The following is a 21,422-nucleotide window of genomic DNA, read 5'->3' as shown; positions in this document are numbered from 1 at the left end:
GCCAGGTGGGATTCAGCCAGAGAGCACTGAGCAGAAGGGGGCCAGGTGGGATTCAGCCAGAGAGCACTGAGCAGAAGGGGCCAAGTGGGATCCAGTCAGAGAGCACTGAGCAGAAGGGGGCCAGGTGGGATTCAGTCAGAGAGCACTGAGCAGAAGGAGGCACGGTGAGATTCAGTCAGAGCGCACTGAGCAGAAGGGGGCCAGGTGGGATTCAGCCAGAGAGCACTGAGCAGAAGGGGGCCAGGTGGGATTCAGCCAGAGAGCACTGAGCAGAAGGGGGCCAGGTGGGATTCAGCCAGAGAGCACTGAGCAGAAGGGGGCCAGGTGGGCTTCAGCCAGAGAGCACTGAGCAGAAGGGGGCCAGGTGGGCTTCAGCCAGAGAACACTGAGCAGAAGGGGGCCAGGTGGGATTCAGCCAGAGAGCACTGAGCAGAAGGGGGCCAGGTGGGATTCCGCCAGAGAGCACTGAGCAGAAGGGGGCCAGGTGGGATTCAGCCAGAGAGCACTGAGCAGAAGGGGGCCAGGTGGGATTCAGCCAGAGCGCACTAAGCAGAAGGGGGCCAGGTTGGATTCAGCCAGAGAGCACTGAGCAGAAGGGGGCCATGTGGGATTCAGCCAGAGAGCACTGAGCAGAAGTTGGCCATGTGGGATTCAGTCAGAGAGCACTGAGCAGAAGGGGGCCAGGTGGGATTCAGTCAGAGAGCACTGAGCAGAAGGGGGCCAGGTTGGATTCAGCCAGAGAGCACTGAGCAGAAGGGGGCCAGGTGGGATTCAGCCAGAGCACTGAGCAGAAGGGGGCCAGGTGGGATTCAGCCAGAGAGCACTGAGCAGAAGGGGGCCAGGTGGGATTCAGCCAGAGCACTGAGCAGAAGGGGGCCAGGTGGGATTCAGCCAGAGAGCACTGAGCAGAAGGGGGCCAGGTGGGCTTCAGCCAGAGAGCACTGAGCAGAAGGGGCCCAGGTGGGATTCAGCCAGAGAGCACTGAGCAGAAGGAGGCACGGTGAGATTCAGCCAGAGAGCACTGAGCAGAAGGAGGCACGGTGAGATTCAGCCAGAGCGCACTAAGCAGAAGGGGGCCAGGTTGGATTCAGCCAGAGAGCACTGAGCAGAAGGGGGCCAGGTGGGATTCCGCCAGAGAGCACTGAGCAGAAGGGGGCCAGGTGGGATTCAGCCAGAGAGCACTGAGCAGAAGGGGGCCAGGTGGGATTCAGCCAGAGAGCACTGAGCAGAAGGGGGCCAGGTGGGCTTCAGCCAGAGAGCACTGAGCAGAAGGGGGCCAGGTGGGCTTCAGCCAGAGAACACTGAGCAGAAGGGGGCCAGGTGGGATTCAGCCAGAGAGCACTGAGCAGAAGGGGGCCAGGTGGGATTCAGCCAGAGCACTGAGCAGAAGGGGACCAGGTGGGATTCAGCCGTAGAGCACTGAGCAGAAGGGGGCCAGGTGGGCTTCAGCCAGAGAGCACTGAGCAGAAGGGGCCCAGGTGGGATTCAGCCAGAGAGCACTGAGCAGAAGGAGGCACGGTGAGATTCAGTCAGAGAGCACTGAGCAGAAGGGGGCCAGGTGGGATTCAGCCAGAGAGCACTGAGCAGAAGGGGGCCAGGTGGGATTCAGCCAGAGAGCACTGAGCAGAAGGGGGCCAGGTGGGATTCAGCCAGAGAGCACTGAGCAGAAGGGGCCAAGTGGGATTCAGTCAGAGAGCACTGAGCAGAAGGGGGCTAGGTGGGATTCAGTCAGAGAGCACTGAGCAGAAGGAGGCACGGTGAGATTCAGTCAGAGAGCACTGAGCAGAAGGGGGCCAGGTGGGATTCAGCCAGAGAGCACTGAGCAGAAGGGGGCCAGGTGGGATTCAGCCAGAGAGCACTGAGCAGAAGGGGGCCAGGTTGGATTCAGCCAGAGAGCACTGAGCAGAAGGGGGCCAGGTGGGATTCAGTCAGAGAGCACTGAGCAGAAGGGGGCCAGGTGGGATTCAGCCAGAGAGCACTGAGCAGAAGGGGGCCAGGTGGGATTCAGCCAGAGAGCACTGAGCAGAAGGGGCCAAGTGGGATCCAGTCAGAGAGCACTGAGCAGAAGGGGGCCAGGTGGGATTCAGTCAGAGAGCACTGAGCAGAAGGAGGCACGGTGAGATTCAGTCAGAGCGCACTGAGCAGAAGGGGGCCAGGTGGGATTCAGCCAGAGAGCACTGAGCAGAAGGGGGCCAGGTGGGATTCAGCCAGAGAGCACTGAGCAGAAGGGGGCCAGGTGGGATTCAGCCAGAGAGCACTGAGCAGAAGGGGGCCAGGTGGGCTTCAGCCAGAGAGCACTGAGCAGAAGGGGGCCAGGTGGGCTTCAGCCAGAGAACACTGAGCAGAAGGGGGCCAGGTGGGATTCAGCCAGAGAGCACTGAGCAGAAGGGGGCCAGGTGGGATTCCGCCAGAGAGCACTGAGCAGAAGGGGGCCAGGTGGGATTCAGCCAGAGAGCACTGAGCAGAAGGGGGCCAGGTGGGATTCAGCCAGAGCGCACTAAGCAGAAGGGGGCCAGGTTGGATTCAGCCAGAGAGCACTGAGCAGAAGGGGGCCATGTGGGATTCAGCCAGAGAGCACTGAGCAGAAGTTGGCCATGTGGGATTCAGTCAGAGAGCACTGAGCAGAAGGGGGCCAGGTGGGATTCAGTCAGAGAGCACTGAGCAGAAGGGGGCCAGGTTGGATTCAGCCAGAGAGCACTGAGCAGAAGGGGGCCAGGTGGGATTCAGCCAGAGCACTGAGCAGAAGGGGGCCAGGTGGGATTCAGCCAGAGAGCACTGAGCAGAAGGGGGCCAGGTGGGATTCAGCCAGAGCACTGAGCAGAAGGGGGCCAGGTGGGATTCAGCCAGAGAGCACTGAGCAGAAGGGGGCCAGGTGGGCTTCAGCCAGAGAGCACTGAGCAGAAGGGGCCCAGGTGGGATTCAGCCAGAGAGCACTGAGCAGAAGGAGGCATGGTGAGATTCAGCCAGAGAGCACTGAGCAGAAGGAGGCACGGTGAGATTCAGCCAGAGCGCACTAAGCAGAAGGGGGCCAGGTTGGATTCAGCCAGAGAGCACTGAGCAGAAGGGGGCCAGGTGGGATTCCGCCAGAGAGCACTGAGCAGAAGGGGGCCAGGTGGGATTCAGCCAGAGAGCACTGAGCAGAAGGGGGCCAGGTGGGATTCAGCCAGAGAGCACTGAGCAGAAGGGGGCCAGGTGGGCTTCAGCCAGAGAGCACTGAGCAGAAGGGGGCCAGGTGGGCTTCAGCCAGAGAACACTGAGCAGAAGGGGGCCAGGTGGGATTCAGCCAGAGAGCACTGAGCAGAAGGGGGCCAGGTGGGATTCCGCCAGAGAGCACTGAGCAGAAGGGGGCCAGGTGGGATTCAGCCAGAGAGCACTGAGCAGAAGGGGGCCAGGTGAGCTTCAGCCAGAGAGCACTGAGCAGAAGGAGGCACGGTGAGATTCAGCCAGAGCGCACTAAGCAGAAGGGGGCCAGGTTGGATTCAGCCAGAGAGCACTGAGCAGAAGGGGGCCAGGTTGGATTCAGCCAGAGAGCACTGAGCAGAAGGGGGCCAGGTTGGATTCAGCCAGAGCGCACTGAGCAGAAGGGGCCAGGTGGGATTCAGCCAGAGCGCACTGAGCAGAAGGGGCCAGGTGGGATTCAGCCAGAGAGCACTGAGCAGAAGGGGGCCTGGTGGGATTCAACCAGAGAGCACTGAGCAGAAGGGGCCCAGGTGGTATTCTTCCAAAATGGGAATCTACCAGAGTACCCTAAACAGAAGGGAGTGGAGTGGGATTCTACCAGAGTACCCTTAACGGAAGGGAGTGGAGTGGGATTCTACCAGAGTACCCTTAACGGAAGGGAGTGGAGTGGGATTCTACCAGAGTACCCTAAACAGAAGGGAGTGGAGTGGAGTGGAATTCTACCAGAGTACCCTAAACATAAGGGAGTGGAATGGGATTCTACCAGAGTACCCTGAACAGAAGGGAGTGGAATGGGATTCTACCAGATTACCCTGAACAGAAGGGAGTGGAATGAGATTTTACCAGAGTACCCTTAACGGAAGGGAGTGGAGTGGGATTCTACCAGAGTACCCTGAACAGAAGGGAGTGGAGTGAATGGGGATTCTACCAGAGTACCCTTAACGGAAGCGAGTGGAGTGGGATTCTACCAGAGTACCCTGAACAGAAGGGAGTGGCATGGGATTCTACCAGATTACCCAAAACAGAAGAGAGTGGAATGAGATTTTACCAGAGTACCCTTAACGGAAGGGAGTGGAGTGGTATTCTACCAGAGTACCCAGAGGGGAGTGGAGTGGGATTCTACTAGAGTACCCTGAACGGAAGGGATGGGATTCTACCAGATTACCCTGAACTGAAGGGAGTGGAGTGGGATTCTACCAGAGTACCCTGAACAGAAGGGAGTGGAGTGGGATTCTACCAGATTACCCTGAACAGAAGGGAGTGGAGTAGGATTCTACCAGAGTACCCTGAACGAAAGGGAAGGGAGTGGAGTAGGATTCTACCAGAGTACCCTTAACGGAAGGGAGTGGAGTGGGATTCTACCAGTGTACCCTGAACAGAAGGGAATGGAGTGGGATTCTACCAGAGTACCCTGAACAGTGTACCATTCCCAGAAGGGAGTGGAGTGGGATTCTACCAGAGTACCCTGAACGGAAGGGATGGGATTCTACCAGATTACCCTGAACTGAAGGGAGTGGAGTGGGATTCTACCAGAGTACCCTGAACAGAAGGGAGTGGAGTGGGATTCTACCAGATTACCCTGAACAGAAGGGAGTGGAGTAGGATTCTACCAGAGTACCCTGAACGAAAGGGAAGGGAGTGGAGTAGGATTCTACCAGAGTACCGTTAACGGAAGGGAGTGGCGTGGAATACTACCAGATTACCCTGAACAGAAGGAAGTGGAGTGGGATTCTTCCAGAGTACCCTGAACGGAAGGGAGTGAAGTGAGATTCTACCAGAGTACCCTTAACGGAAGGGATGGGAGTGGAGTGGGATTCTACCATGGCACCCTGAGCGGAAAGCATTGGATGGGAAGGTGCTGAAGTTCCATTGACCATCGTGTGCAGAAGGGATGATTTTCATGTAGTTACTATTCTTCCACCTTGGTTGGGATGGTGGGCAGATTAGCCAAGTTGGCACACATTTGCTGCTGTGTGAGAGATAGACTAAAGTGCTTTGTTTTTTGAGAATTATTTTCTTACATTTCCTTTCTTTCTTTTCCAGACAGAAGATGGTGGTAAACGATCCTCCCCGCCCAGTGCGACATGGGGATATTGTGCAGCTGGTGCACGGGATCACAGCTCGCTACCTCAACACGTAGGTGCCTATGCATTGTGCCGGACGAGGGGGTAGTGGGAGAGTTGCAGAGAGCCCCCTAGCAGTTTTCAAATATGTAGCACGTGTGAGGAATCTCATCTCTGGTGTTGCAACTTTCACTCCAGAGAAAAGGCCATGCTGCACCTTAACTTAAGATCCCAATGTTTGGGAGCAGGATGTGCTTGAGGTCGACACCTGTTCATGTTCATTGATTCTCTCGGTGCTCGTGTGTTGTCGGTCTGCACAGAAGAGCATTTTTTATTCAAAGGTAGTGGAGCATTACTTGATGCACTGGATTAAGAGGTTTGTTTATCGTTGGCACAGCACGTATTGATGCTTTTATAAGACCACAGCGTGATGCCTTGGTTGCACGGTCACATATTTGCTGAGTGCGCTATATAAGAAATAGGTTTTTTTCCTACAGTTAATACAAGTGTTCAGTTTATTTACTTGAATTGAGCTTTTGGTGCATCTGATTTGAGTTTTCATAATCTGTGCATTTTATATCAATGTTGTTTGAATGGTTTCCTTCATGCACGATTTTTGTATTTAAGATAAGAGCTTTTGTTTGTGTAAGAGTTTTGTTTGATTTCATGTATTTTCTTAAATAGCAAAAACCCGGTCCATGTTGTTGTTGGAGTAGTGTTCATTGAACACTGTTACAAAAGTTAGTCCTATTACGACGGTGGAAAACATTCAGGCACGTTTCTCATATGTTTACATGATGGGTAAAAATGGTAAGAGACAGCTGCTCAGTATACAAGGTTGCGTGAACCAAGTTATATTAAGTAACAGAATAAATGAACTATAAATGAAATGGGTTCAGAGTGGACATGTGTGTGTGTTTTTATATAAGTTAGCTCAGCAAGTTCCTGTGATCCGGGCTGGCTTTATTGCTGGTGGTGCCCGGTTCGACAATCACATTTTACGCCCCCAACCCCTATGACCGCCTCCTCGTATTCTCTCACTAACACTGACCTAAAGTGCCCCTCATCCCTCCAATCATATGTTATTGCTAAACACAGCACCCCCACCTCCTGAGGTCAGCACCCCTTCCACAGGTCAAGACCCAGTGTGGCCGCACTGCCCTAAAGCCTTCCCTGCATGTGATACAGAGGGTCAGTAATATTAGAGTAAGGTAGGCGTATAGAAAAAGCAGCGGATAGCCAGGCAGAGTAAGAAAGTTGTTGTGCCACGGCATTCGGGTGTTGTGCATGACATAGACCAGAAGTGTCAAATATTCAGTAGAGAAGATGAAGTAGTTGGGCGTTGATTTAGGTAAAGATGAGCACATCAGGTACATTAAGTAGAAAGCCAGTAGTGTTTATAAGTAGAGAATGCTTGGCGCAAACAGCAGTTAACGGTTTGTACCAGAAACAAGAAGCAGAGGTGACCTAAAAAGTGGGCAAGTGGCAGAACATGGCTGATATAATTGTCTAAATAGCAAATAACTGATAAGAATAAAAGCTGTGAACTAAGCCACATATTAGATTGAAGGAGGCTTCCAAATATGGAGGTGGTATCAGAACACAGGAAAGACTTGATTGTGTTTAAATAAGAAAAAACAACACTGAAGAGAGACACACAATTACTGTAGTGACTGATTTTATTTCTCAAGGAGCAGTTTCTTTAGGAGTGATTTAAAGAAAGTAAGTAGCGTTTCTGGTTTGAGGAGCAGGAGTAGTCCAAGTTGCAGGTTATGGTTGAGTTTCCAGAGAGGATTGACGTAGAGTGTTCTTCTTGAATAGAGGTATGGAAGGAGACCTTTTGTATTTTCATCACATTTTGCATGACCCTCCAGATGTAGATAATTTTTTTGTTAGATATGTTTTTATTTTTCAGTCTTTCTTATTTTTTAATTAAAAACGGGGTCTCTGGTGATAAACTTTTGCTGCTAATTTTAATAGAAATTGTCAATTTTCCCTAGCAAGAGGAACCCTGTGACAGTAATGTTAAAGCGCCTTGGAGTCCCTGATGTGCTTTGAATTAGGTGAAGTAGTTCAGTTCAGTAAAATAAAGAGTACCCTCAGGCAATGTACCAAAGAATACAGGTGGAGGGAGGACCTTTTAATATCTTTTGGCTAAGAGTTCAGTTACCCCCTTCCTAGTTCACCAGGAGAGTATGGACCTCTTCTCATACTTATATAAATTTCCAGATACATTTCTAAGAAATTTAATTCTGTGGCTGAGGGTGGGAATTGACTCTGGTTGTCAAATATGGGGGCTAAAACTGGAATAGCTCAGAACCAAGGTCAATGCCCTTGTAAGCGGGGTAGGAAATACTCAGTGAGCCAACTATTGTTGGACTGTTGTATTCTTCCTGGAGGAAAAGAAGATCCTCTGGCCCGTTTTTATAAAGTATGGGATGCGCTCAAAAGAAATGGGTCTAAACTTGATATGTGGTCCTGTAATGAATGTGCTTTTCACAAAAAGGACACACCTAAACCCTGCACTCCCACCTGGGAGGCAAATTTAGCACTGCACCTTTAAATAATATACACTTTTGAGCATGTAATGAGTGTGCTTTTCTTCAAAAGGTCACACCCAAACCCTGTACTCCCACCTGGGAGGCAAATTTACCACTGCACCTTTAAATAATATATACTTTTCACAGCACTCCCACTCTGGTGGCAAAAAGACAAATTCAGGTGCTTTGAAATTTCACACACAAGTTTATTAATGCAATGTTTAAAAAGGTAGGCCAAATATATCAATAAATGCAGATCCTCAGGTATCAAACACTTTTAAATGACCAAGTAAAATAAAATCCAGTATATACACAAATAGCAAAGAGTAGAAAATATATACAAAATGGTTAGGAACACCTCACCGACGGAATTTGCATCATCCTTGCCAACTCAAGCTGGGAAAGCCCTTCAACAGCCCAGGAAGGAGTTCTAGTCAGGACTCTAGTATCGTTACCTCCACAGCAATACGTCTATTCTGTGGCGAGCTTCCACCTGGCCCCCGAAGGCTTCCAGCTTAAATATCATTACTAAACGTGAGGCGAAGCTTCTAGAAAACCTCGTCCCATTCTCATGAGAAAGCCCGAGCTGGCTGTACAAGTCTGCGTCAAGGCCAAGACGGAGGCTGGCCAGGCTCCCGTATTTTGACTTCGAGGCAGAGTTGTACGTCATTCTACAGATAATATCCAGTTCACTATGGTCAGTGAGGAGCGAAAAACAAGTGAAAAGCCGAAACCTGCCCTCCCCACTTTGCAGCTACGTGCGAGCAACAAACATGCTGACATTAGGCCATGTCAAAGCCAATAGTAAGAACTCATAATTAAGCAAGGCAAAGTCAGAAAACACGATGACATGAGGCCATGTCAAAGCCAATAGTAAGAGCTCATAATTCTCACCAATGTACAGCACAATCCACATGTGTGCATCACTGCCCACAACAGTGCACTTTGAAACCAAAAAGTACATTCCACACCTCTCGCTCCCTCTCACGCTTTCAAATGCACATCCCACACCTTCTATTCTTGGCAAGACTATTCTACTCCGTGACAGCTCCCACTGAAAGACAGCAAGATTACAAGAAAGAAGAGAAGCAGGCATATGCAGGACCATCTCATATAACCAGGCTAGGGTAAAATTACACGCTAAAGTCAGTTAAAATGGTTGTAGTTGGAGGTCATCATAGGGTGCCAAACCACAAGAGCGCCTCTTTCACTACAGGTCTCCGATATCAGGACGTAGCCATTGGTCAATACCTGCGTTAAATCATAATATCCCAAGCTAGACTTCCTTTCTCTTAGTGGTTCAATATTTAGGTAAGCGCTCCCCTAAGGTCGGTAGTGTGGTGTTTTCAATTGGTAAGCAGATGCTGACCACATTAAGAAGATGCACGGCCAGAGCGGCCACTTTGAAGCTGGGGAACCAGTTTCGAGTCTGGCGGGAGGCTCAAACAACCTGCGATTCTGGGCAAATCACTTAACCTCCCCATGCATAAAAATAAAAAAAAATAACGGAATGTGTCCATCTGTAATGCAACTGGTGCTCATTTAAAGTGCTCTGATACCTTCAGGTCGAGTTTGCGCTATATAAACAAACTGCAAACAAAAATAAGGTCGTTCCAGAGATGGGAAATTTGACCCTGTCAATAAGGTTGATGTAGAGAGCCCCATGTGACTGTTGTAAACTACTATGCACACTGCACTTTATAATGTTTTACTTGAGCAAAATGAGTTCCATGCTGCTGGTTAATTTAGCACTTTCTTTCTTTTTAATGTGTTTTCAGTATATGTGGGTTTTTGGGATGTTGACCTTCTATTGAGTTTTAGTCTTGGGAATTTTTTTAAATGTCTTTATTATTACTAGCCGGAGTTATGTGTTGGCTAAATTGATCAAATGTGTGCTGTGCACTATTGATTTTATGACACTTGAGATGGTTTTCTAAGGAATTGGGTAATGTGCAATATTTCTGTAAGAATGTATTTCTTAGAAATAAAGTATTTTGAATTGAGATTTAGATCACTGGCAGTTTTAGTTGTGAGACATAAAGTTCCTGTGGAGCAATGTTTGTCAGAAGCTATTTATGGTCGGCGAGTGTAAAAGTGATTGTATCAAATTTTTTGGTGCTGGTCAGGAATCTAGCAGCAACCTGGAGGGTAGCGCTCATAGGCAGAACCCTGTTTTTGGGAAGTTGGGTAAGGCCTGAATGAAATGACCTAAACTCTACTGCTTATTTTAGATAGTAATCTGACAGTATGTGCTTCGTGTTTTTGACCTTTTCAAGTTGTAATCTTTTGAACTTGCCCATTGATTATATGTTTTCTTTGAAGTGAAAGAGAGAAGGATACATACGGAATTTTTGTGGAGACCATTTCAGGAGCAATACAGTAGTAGTTTTTAATGGTTTTGAAGACATCGACGGTTTTCTGCGGGGTGGGGTTTTGAGATGAAATTCAGTCTTTAGAGGATTACATTATTCAGGTGTTACTGTTCCATCCATTTACCAATGTGCTGCATACATTGATTGCGGAGATCGATCCAAGGGAGTCCAATTTCAGATCAACTTTGATGTCATTCGTGTTCAATGAAAGGATACACCAAAGGATAGACACGCCTGAGGCACGCACCGCCGCAACCCTGACCTGCATCTTTCTCAACGCACGCCGTAGAGATCTGGAACCTGATTGACACCATCTCGCCCGATGTCGCCTTCTTCACGGAAACCTGGACGAATGCCACCTCTGGCCCCGACATCGCCACTGACATCCCCGACGGCTACGAGATCCAGAGAAAGGACCGTCCGCACCGCCCAAGAGGAGGACTCGCCATCGTACACAAGACACCCTCCGACTCTCCTCATCCAGCATGAGTGACCCCCACTCAACACAGAACACCTCTATTTCCAGTCCCAGACAAGCCCCAGGACCACGCTACACGGGCACCCTCATCTATAGACCGCCAGGAACTCGCACCCACCCCGCGACTACCATCGCCGAGCTCGCCACACCCCGCGCCATCACCTCCACGGACTACATTCAACTCCGGGACCTGAACTTCCACTTCGACAATGGCAACGACCCCGACTCCACCACTCTCCTTGACAACCTTGCCAACCTAGGACTGAAGCAGCTCGTCAACACGCCCAGTCACAAAGCTGGTCACACCCTCAACACCATCTTCGCAGGAGGAACAAACATCCGCTTCAGCCACACTTCCCAGCCTCTCTGGATTGACCACCACTGCGTCCACTTCACCTTCAACACCACCACTGCGCCCGCCACGACGGAACTGGAAAAAGGTCACAGAGGGGCACCTCAACACCACCCTCCGTCAAAACCCCCCCATCGCCACGACGGACACCAACTCCGCAGCCAGGGAATTTCACCGCTGGGTCTCCTGCTGCGCCGACTAGCTTGCACCCCTAAGCCCCCACGCCAAACAAAGCCCTCTGAAGGACGCCTGGTTCAACACAGAACTTCAAGAAGCCAGACGCTCCTGCAGACGTCTAGAGAGAACCTGGCGAAACCTGAAATCCACAGACGCACGGAACAACCACAAGAACGCCCTAAAGGAATACCACCAGCGCATTCGAGACACCAAACGGACCTTCATAAGAGACAGGGTCCAGAACAAAGTCACGAATGCGAAGGAACTGTTCAACGTCATACAGCAGTTCGCAAAACCCACCTGCGAAGCCACGGACGTCACACCTTCCCAGGAACTCTGCGACAAGCTCAGCTCCTACTTGCATCTGAAGATCAAGGCCCACTACGACAACTTCAGCGAACTAACGACGAACACCACTCCCCTACCCACCGCCGCCGATGAGCCAACCATCACGTCCTGGGATCCCGCTACCGTCTAACTCATCACCGCGGCCATGAAGAAAACTCACTCAGGAGCCCCAACGGACCCCTGCCTACTGCACATATTCCACAGGGCCGCCACCATCATCGCACCTGAACTAGGACGCACCATCAACGCCTCCCTCAGATCAGGCATCTGCCCAGATGACTGGAAACGGGCGGAGGTAAAACCCCTCCTCAAGATACCAACGGCCGACCCAACGGACCTGAAAAACTACCGGCCCATCTCTCTCCTCCCCTTTGCGGCCAAAGTCACCAAGAAACTCGTAAACACCCAGCTGACCGCCTTCATCGAAGAGAACTCAATCCTGGATGCCTCCCAGTCTGGATTCCGCAGCAACCACAGCACCGAGACTGCCCTCCTCGCCGCCACCGACGACATCCGCATGCTACTGGATCAGGGACACACTGCGGCCCTCATCCTCCTAGACCTCTCCGCAGCCTTCGACACCGTTTCACATCGCACGCCCGCAGCCAGACTTCAAGACGCGGAAATACAAGGAGCCGCCCTCGACTGGATCCAAGCCTTCCTCTCCGGCAGAACCCAGAGGATTCGACTCCCTCCCTTCCTCTTCAAACCCACAGAAATCAACTGCAGAGTACCCCAGGGATCTTCACTCCGCCCCAAGCTCCTCAACATCTACTTGGCCCCCCTCGCCGCCATCGTCAGACAGCATGGGCTCAGCATCGTATCCTACGCCGATGACACCCAGCTCATCCTCTCACTCACAAAGAACCCCGAAGACACCAGACTCTGCTTCCAGGAAGGAATAAAGAACGTGGCAGCCTGTTTGAAAGACAGCTGCCTGAAACTAAACTCAGAGAAGACGGAGGTCCTCATCCTCTGACCCTGCACCTCCGCCTGGGACAACGCCTGGTGGCCCTCCGCCTTCGGGAGCCCACCCACCCCTACAGACCACGCTCGGAACCTCGGCATCATCCTTAACTCCTCCCTCTCCATGAACCGCCAGATCAACGCCGTCGCCTCCACTAGTTTCAACAGCCCCCGCATCCTCAGTAAGACCTTCAAATGGATCCCCTCCGACTGCAGAAGGACTGTCACCCACTCACTCATAACCAGCAGACTGGTTACGGCAACACCCTCTACGCCGGAATCAACAAAACTCTTCTACACAAACTCCAAACCATCCAGAACGCCGCAGCCAGACTCGTCCTTGGGACACCGCGCCACGAGCACATAACCCAACACCTACGAGGCCTCCACTGGCTCCCCGTCGAGAAGAGGGTCACCTTCAAACTCCTCACCCATGCCTACAAATCCCTCAACATCATTGGACCCAACTACCTCCTTTCACGTACCCAAGAGGAACCTCCGCAACGCCTGGAGAGGCGAGTGCTGTCATCAGTGAGGACAATAATAGTCAAGTTGTAATTATGAAAATGATTAATGTTGTTGATCGAAGGAGCAAGAGATCAGAGTATTTTGGAAGCTGATGAAGATGCCATCAGGAAGTAAGACCAGTAAATGCTGATGGAATCGGAGATGTAGATGAGGTCTTGTTTAGCCACAAAGAGGTTGTAAATGACACCGTTACCATGAGTGGTGACAGGGACCACGTGATAGACTTGGTAATGTTGAAAAGGGTTGTTAGTTGAGATGAAGGATGCAAGTTCTGAGGTGGTTATCGGTTCAATTAAGAGTTTCGATACAGTCTCCCTTGAAGATGGTGTCAAAATGGAGGAGGAGGTTAGAAGTAAAGAGTTCAATGGGCTCTTCTGACAAAACTAATGTAGGAACCTTTTTTGGTGTACGTAATATAAAATTGTTGATTGATTGATGTTTGTAATAAAAGAGCCTTGTTTAGTATATTTATTATATAGCTGGAATTTGATTAATGTATGCAGGAGCGTTGTTTGAAATTCAATATAAAAGGGTTATTTGAGAGGTACAATTAATATAGGAGAGTAGTCATTGCTGTATTTAAAATTGGAGCATTGATTGACCTATGAATTCAATACACAAGGGTTGATTGGTGGTTTTAATGTAGAAGCATTGTTTGATTGGCGCATTTGATATAGGAGTATTGTTTGATAGGTGTACTTAAAATAGGAGCATTGTTTCATTGGTGTACTTCACGGAGGAGTGTTGTTTTGATTGGTGCACATCAAATAAGAAAACTTATTGGTTTTCTAAGAGCATTTCTTGACTGCACTGTGAGGGATTTTCATGTGGTTTCCTTTCAGGCACGACGTTGCTGCACCCCTCTCCATCTACAGCCAGGAAGTGACGTGCTACATAGACTATAATGTCTCAATGCCAGCCCAGAACCTCTGGAAGGTGGTGAGTGCAGAAGATGTGCATTATCAATGCAACTTACTTTTTTCCCCTTTGGTTTCTTTGTAGAGGTCACAGGTGCTTGATGGCCCCATTGCCGTTCTCTCTGGCGGTGCACATATTGAAACACCTTTCAATGGAGAATGATGCAGTGTAATATCCTGCACAACAGCACCAGCTTCTCACACTGGTCATCATTGCACAGCTCTTATACTGTGCACCACTGCCAGCTTTTCATACTACTCAACAGTGCCTGCTCCTCACATTGCCCCCAGTACCAGCATGTAACACTTCACACAAGTCTGCTGCCTATACTGCCCAGCAGTGCCAACTTATAATACGATCTGCTAGTGCCAGCTTCTCACATTGTCCACCATTATCACTTCCTCACACTGTCCATCAGTTCCAGGTTCTCACCCTGCCCACCACTGCCAAATGTTCACAGTTCTGGCTAGTATCACACTAGCCACCTGTACTAGCTTTTCACTTCGCTAGATATATTGTATGGCACACTTCAACGCTGCATCTGTTAACCTGCGATAGAATAGTGACAAATAGAATTTAACATGTGTGGATTGTAAGTTATTTAGGGCATTGCATTCTAACAAATGAAACAGCGCATGTCGGGCATCGAGACTCCTGCGTTTCTTGATAGTTCCAGTCCCTTTCATTTTCTCTGGTCCTGCTGAGATGTTGGGGCTGGTACTAACCATTTCCCGGCGTCCACTGATTTAGAGACAGCTCCCTGTTTTGAAGATCCCTGGCGGGACAGCACATCCACAGGTAATCTCTCCTTGTCTGAGCAAGGGCAGCCTCAGTGTGGCTGCAGTGGTTGCTGGCCATGCAGCTTGGAGAGAGTCCTGCGTGGGAGGGGCACCTTTGAGTCTCCCAGTGTGTTGGAGCCGAGGCAGGTCCCCTGTGCAGACACAGTGTGGCAGCAAGAAGTGATTGAGGAGGAGGAGCCAGTGGACTCTGGCTGGCTGTTTTGGTGGGAGCTTTCCTCACTAAGTGAAGATCAACAGAAGAGCAGGATGGAGGATATGGACAGCTGCGGCCCAGGACATCATCTCTGCTCTTGAGTGGGTACTTCTCTTCTGATGCCATTGGAAGTGACTGCCTTTTGTAGGTGAGGTCGTCCCTGGAAAAAACAAATGAAGGGGATAAAATAAAAACTAAATTTCTTCATGCCAAAGGCCTCCATTTGAAGCATTGCATGATGCCGCAGTAGATCACGGGCCTGAATCTGCCATGGCAGGTTCTACTCGGGAAAGTCATTCCGATGGAAGGATTACATATTCTACAAATGTCTAATCAAGCATCAAGGCAAAAATGGCCTTTGTGGGGCTAGTGTTGAAGAAATTTAAGACGTGCATGAAAAACAAGAAGTGAAATTCCTTGATAAGAGTTGTAGTTCTAGAGACAGAGAAGGACGACAAGCAAGTCCTGAAGCGCAGTACAGAGATCATTTATATAAACATGCCATTATCTCATTGACACGCCTACAGGACACACCACCCCCAGCTCTAGTTGAGGACATAAGCTTGACCCATGGCTGCCCGCAAAAAGCAGTACAAGACTGATTGTTCCAGCAGGATTGGGCATCGCTAGATTCCCTAGGAAGGGGTTGCCGGGCAGTGGCGCATGTAGTAGAGCTGTCCACTATCGTACAGAGGGAATTCATCACAAGAACAGCAGCTAAAAACTACCCTTCACTTTTCTGGTCTGAGATCTGGGAACACATGCACTCAATTTTGTAGCGGAGACAAGAACTTCAGATGCACTGCTCTCCGGAGGGCACGGAGCCTCCCTACAGCTTCCATCAAAGTTGTGGGTGACTTGTGAGAGGAGAGTCTTAAGCCTGCCTCAGGCCACTGCTCCCCAAGACTTTCTGGGCGCGCGAGGCGTGGACAGGCTGGATGAGGCTCACCACAGTTTACATAGAGGCGTCTGTTTGCCTATTCTACATTGTGAGGGTAGTTTATTTGAAAGGCTGCCTTCTGATACCTCTGCCTCTGTGTTTTGGTAGATGTTCACAGATAACATGCTTGTCTGCTTTGAGTTAAATTGCACCCAGTATAGATTTCCAAAGTACTTGGGAAAGCCCATAGGCCAGACTTCCTCCCTCCTCTTCCTTTGTTTAGAGAGTACAGTTCTAAGAGCCCATAGGCCAGACTTCCTCCCTCCCCTTCCTCTGTTTACAGAGTACAGTTCTAAGAGCCCATAGGCCAGACTTCCTCCCTCCTCTTCCTCTGTTTAGAGAGTACAGTTCTAAGAGCCCATAGGCCAGACTTCCTCCCTCCCCTTCCTCTGTTTACAGAGTACAGTTCTAAGAGCCCATAGGCCAGACTTCCTCCCTCCTCTTCCTCTGTTTAGAGAGTACAGTTCTAAGAGCCCATAGGCCAGACTTCCTCCCTCCTCTTCCTCTGTGTAGAGAGTACAGTTCTAAGAGCCCATAGGCCAGACTTCCTCCCTCCCCTTCCTCTGTTTACAGAGTACAGTTCTAAGAGCCCATAGGCCAGACTTCCTCCCTCCTCTTCCTCTGTTTAGAGAGTACAGTTCTAAGAGCCCATAGGCCAGACTTCCTCCCTCCCCTTCCTCTGTTTACAGAGTACAGTTCTAAGAGCCCATAGGCCAGACTTCCTCCCTCCCCTTCCTCTGTTTACAGAGTACAGTTCTAAGAGCCCATAGGCCAGACTTCCTCCCTCCCCTTCCTCTGTTTAGAGTACAGTTCTAAGAGCCCATAGGCCAGACTTCCTCCCTCCTCTTCCTCTGTTTAGAGAGTACAGTTCTAAGAGCCCATAGGCCAGACTTCCTCCCTCCTCTTCCTCTGTGTAGAGAGTACAGTTCTAAGAGCCCATAGGCCAGACTTCCTCCCTCCCCTTCCTCTGTTTACAGAGTACAGTTCTAAGAGCCCATAGGCCAGACTTCCTCCCTCCTCTTCCTCTGTTTAGAGAGTACAGTTCTAAGAGCCCATAGGCCAGACTTCCTCCCTCCCCTTCCTCTGTTTACAGAGTACAGTTCTAAGAGCCCATAGGCCAGACTTCCTCCCTCCCCTTCCTCTGTTTACAGAGTACAGTTCTAAGAGCCCATAGGCCAGACTTCCTCCCTCCCCTTCCTCTGTTTACAGAGTACAGTTCTAAGAGCCCATAGGCCAGACTTCATCCCTCCCCTTCCTCTGTTTAGAGAGTACACTTCTAGTGTTGGGCTGATTGAGTTGCCTTGTGACAACATTATCTAATAGCCAGGGTTTTGATTGTTATTACTTTATTAAACGTCATTTGGTAATACGCTGCCTGCTATTTGCCTTGAAGCTATGTTGTGTCTCTTGCTCTCCATAACAACAAACCTAACACAAGAAAGGTATTGTGTAGAGATTGAGACAAGAACGTAAAGTGGGGTATTCTCTACATACATAAGCTGTGATTAGTGGGATGTGCTATATGAAAGCATGTGCCACCCTAACTCTGAATGTGCTCTTTCCTGATATGCTTGGAGTGGGCGAAGATTGTATATGTTATTACTTTGAGATATAACCACTTAAACTGTGAGCAGTGCTTCACTTTCAGATGCGAGCATCCGTCTTATAATAATCTTATTTTAAGCATGTTTTGTTTTGATTTCTTTTTCTTAAAGCTAGAATCTTTGCTTACCTTGTTTTGTGCACCTTGTGTTACCTTTTAGGACCTAGTTAACCGGGAGTCAGACAAAGACGTGTGGAAGACGATCTTGTCTGAAGTGAAGCTGGTGCACGTGAACACATCTGCAGTGCTGAAGGTAACTCACCCTGGAGTGTGGCACTGAGTATGTCTCTCTGGGAACAACCCTTCGCTATAGCTGCTTCCCATGCTAAACCTGAAAACCACGGCTAGGGAATGAAACCTGGCAAGATTACTAAGAACTATGGACGGTGAGGTTACAAAAGGTTGAAAATCAGAGGTGCACATGCCACCAAGTGTACCTTCACATTGAACGCTTTGCCGAAATCACCCAAGACCGGACACACGTTAGTGCTGTTTTAAGATCTTGCTAAGCATATCCTGACTGGGCACCTGGCTCTTTCCCTGGAGCCCTTCATTGAGCGAGTTTGTACTAGAATTAAGGTGCCAGCAGAAAAGCCAGTTAGAAGACCCACATTTTATCTTCAGTCAGTTTGACATAAAGTCATCATCTTAAGGCAAAAGACTGATCCCTCACAGAGATGTCCTCCAGTACATGTAAATGTAAATTTGATACTTGTATAGCGCACTACTCACCCGCAAGGGTCTCAAGGCGCTTGTACGAATACCGCTGTGGAACCCATCCTGGCTTTCCCTGTGAGGCGTCCACTCCTGGGCACCCCCAAGGTGGAGGCCAAGCATCCTTAGCGTTGTGGGGGCCGTTGTGGAGATTAAGCAAGCTATTGCCCAGAGTTGCAGAGTGGGACTCCATGATTGGAATAGGCACCGAGGCGAGAATTATCAGGTCCGTGGAATTTTTGAGCCCAAGACCCGCCGAGGCGGGGAATTGAACCCTGGTCCCGGGCTAGACCTCTGCATCAGGGTCTGCCGCTCTAATCATTGAGCCACACATCACCGTCACATTTTGCCCTGACTGCGAACCTACATGTTTGTGAGTTTCCTCATTACCCCAACTGAGCTCTTGGGACGGAATCACAAAAAACAAATAGAATCATGCTTGTGAGAAGTTGGCCTGGTATATGCTGTTCACTAGTTCTAGTGACCACCTTGTACCATGCCAAGCAACCCTTATGGTGTGGTTGTAAGTCAACCTTTTCGGACTAGCTGCCCTAGTGGTAGCGTAGGCTAAGCAGTCTTTGAGGCTAAACTCGTGATGCGTGTTAAGCCAGCTGTTTTACCAAATGCAACCCCCTTTTATACCAATGAAAGGACACCACACAGATATATATTCAAAATATATATGTATTTATTTCTCAAAGTAACCCCTAGTCTCTTTATGAGCACAGGAGCACAAATCGTCAAACAAGATTATCACAGAATACACAGAAGTTGCACGTTATATGGATAGGCCCTGGTGGCCACTCAAACCATATACTAAAATAGTGGTATAAGTACCACGAACAGAAAAGGGAAAAGGCCTAGGGCCTCTAGAATCGCTGGGCCTACAAGGAGCTAACGTCAGTTAGTGACCAGGAGGTCCACGGGTGGCGTGTGCAGAGCAAATAGTCACACGCGTGCTCCCATAGGTTTCAATGGGTGCGTAAAAAGTACAAAGTTACTGCAAAAGGAATCTTCCGGATGACCTAGGAACTTAAGATTTGGAACACAGGCACTAGAGATGTAATACTACACTTGGGCACAGGTGTGCCAGCTTTACCTCACCCACAGGAAGCGGGTGCATAGGCCTCGAAGTGCGTCGGGTTTCTTCTATCTGTTCCGTGGGGCCTGTAGACAAAAGTGCTGCAGGCGGTCGGTCGGGAAGAGATGCAGTGGATCCAAGAGTGGATCGGAGATGTTGAAGACCTGTAAGCAGAGGGGACAGTGTTCACAGTCACTAGCCAGTGACCAGCGTGGCACCAGGTGGGTACCAGGCGATGTCGGGTGCAAACAGGTGATGAGGGGTAGCTTGTCTCCGCAGCCACGTGGTCCCTGAAGGTCGACGACGTCCAGGAGTCGGCTCACGAGCTGTCCCACGCAGGCTCTCGCTGTCGGGGGTGTCGGCGACTTGATCGAAGCAAACAAGCCTTGGCAAAAGCAATTGTAGGAGGATTCGGAAATCAGCTGTTGGTTCTGACCAGCAAGGTCAGAGGGATTGCTCCTTTGGAGGGGAGCAAGGGCCAGTCTGGAGCAACCAGACCAGCGGTGTTTGTCGTAGATTTCGTCGCCAAGATGGCCACTAGCCAGCGGGCCAGCAACCGGTTAGGCGCGTCGAGTGGCAAAATGCAGAAGGGCCCCACGCAGATCGTGGAGATGCTGGAGGGCTCACCTTTGGTGCAGATGCTGCTCGAGGGTTGGGCTTCTCAGGACCCAAAGCACAACTTGGAGGGAGCCTCGGTTGTTGCACTTGTCAGCTTGTCGTAGTCGTTCCAAGATGGCTGGCTCCACGTGTCTCGGTGCCTCCACGGGTCTCCTCTTTGCAGGGACTGTGGATCGGGCGGTGAGAGGTCTGGAGGTCCAGGTCTTGTCAGTCTCTGGGCTCGGGCTCCAGCGGGAGGCGGCGGCAAAGCAGACGTTGATTCGCTGGATGGTGCTTGCGTTAGCAAGGTGGTCACTCCCTGACCACAGGGGAGATTTTCTTCAGTCTTCTGTGCAGCAGAATGTCGAAGTTCCCGTCTTCTTCTTAGTTTCAAGTTGATTCCAGGATGTCTAAAGTCTTAGGACACAGCTCCTACCTTTATTCGGATTCTAGGGGCCGGACTACCTGCTAGGTCCCTCCCTATGGGTGGGACCAGGAAGGGGGGTGGTTACACCCCCAATCCTTTGTCCAGCTCGCCCCAGGCCCGGGACTGGTGTGCCCCAGGACCGGTTTGAACTGGCATATGCACCGAGGCTCCTTGTGAGCCACAGGCATGTCTGGTTTCTTTCAAGCCCTACCTGACCAATACACAAAATCCTGTCTGGGGTGGTGCACGCACCTCCCCTGGCAGGAAACCCTTTGTCCACACCTCCCAAGCTGGAAGGACTCCCAGCAGCAGGAGGGCAGACTTGTGTCTGTGGTGGCAGCATCCATTTTGTGGAGCTGAGGCTATGTCTGATTTTACCCGGGTTTCAGGCACTGTACATGTCGTGTCCCTCTAGAAGGGTGGAATGCTAACCCCGTCGCCAGAATTGGCGAGGGGTTAGTATTCCAATTCGTATGACACCTTACTCGACATGTTTTGATAAAGCCAAACCAAAGATAGCATTTAACCGCGAGGTTCATAATGCACTTAAGAGTATATGGTATGACGATATCTGGAAACAGTAGAAGGAAGTTGTTCCGACCACTGCAGACAGGCTCAGCTCATGCCAGAGCACCATCTCACATGGAACCAAGCACTCTGCCTTCAGGATTGTTAAGGCCTGCCATAGGAGTGACTTATAGGTTACCAGGTGTCCCATTTAAGTTTAGGTATAGGTATACTACACCTAAGTAAGAGGTGATTACACCAACTTACCCCAGCTGAGTGATCAGCCAGTTGTGTCAGATTGTTAGGCCAAGCCTGGGGTGGCATAATACATGCTTCAGCCCCTGGCAGGCCTTGGATACACCAATGCCCTGGGTACCTAGTGTACACTGGTACAGGGGCTGACAGGGTGATCCAACCAATTGGGTATGTACCTAGGGTACATGGAGTCCATTTTACAGAGAGAGCAGATAGCCTGAGAGCCTGAATGGCAGGATCTCAGGCCAACTAAGTCGAAAAACCAGCTAGACACTAGGCAAAAATTTGGGGGTAACCATAGTCAGATATCCACCTTCCTACACAACCCCCCCCCAAACGAAGGGAGATAAGGCTGACCTTGACCAGGTAAGCCTATATTGCCC

At 50.1% G+C, this 21,422-nt stretch overlaps 1 protein-coding gene across 8 annotated transcripts in view; it reads left to right on the top strand.

Moving 5' to 3' along the window:
• Positions 1–21,422, top strand: part of POMT1 (protein O-mannosyltransferase 1) — a 128,444-nt gene that overhangs the window by 82,268 nt on the left and 24,754 nt on the right. For all 8 annotated transcript variants that reach the window (XM_085613941.1, XM_085613935.1, XM_085613936.1 and 5 more), the window contains 3 exons: positions 5,224–5,316; positions 13,847–13,943; positions 17,619–17,711. In XM_085613941.1, the coding sequence (XP_085470067.1) occupies positions 5,224–5,316; positions 13,847–13,943; positions 17,619–17,711 (283 nt within the window). The remainder of the gene's footprint in view (positions 1–5,223; positions 5,317–13,846; positions 13,944–17,618; positions 17,712–21,422) is intronic.

This window comes from Triturus cristatus, chromosome 1_2 (genome assembly GCF_964204655.1).
Source record: "Triturus cristatus chromosome 1_2, aTriCri1.1, whole genome shotgun sequence".
Lineage (NCBI taxonomy): Eukaryota > Metazoa > Chordata > Amphibia > Caudata > Salamandridae > Triturus > Triturus cristatus.
Note: the sequence above shows the minus strand (reverse complement) of the source record. Positions and strands in the feature narration are given on the sequence as shown.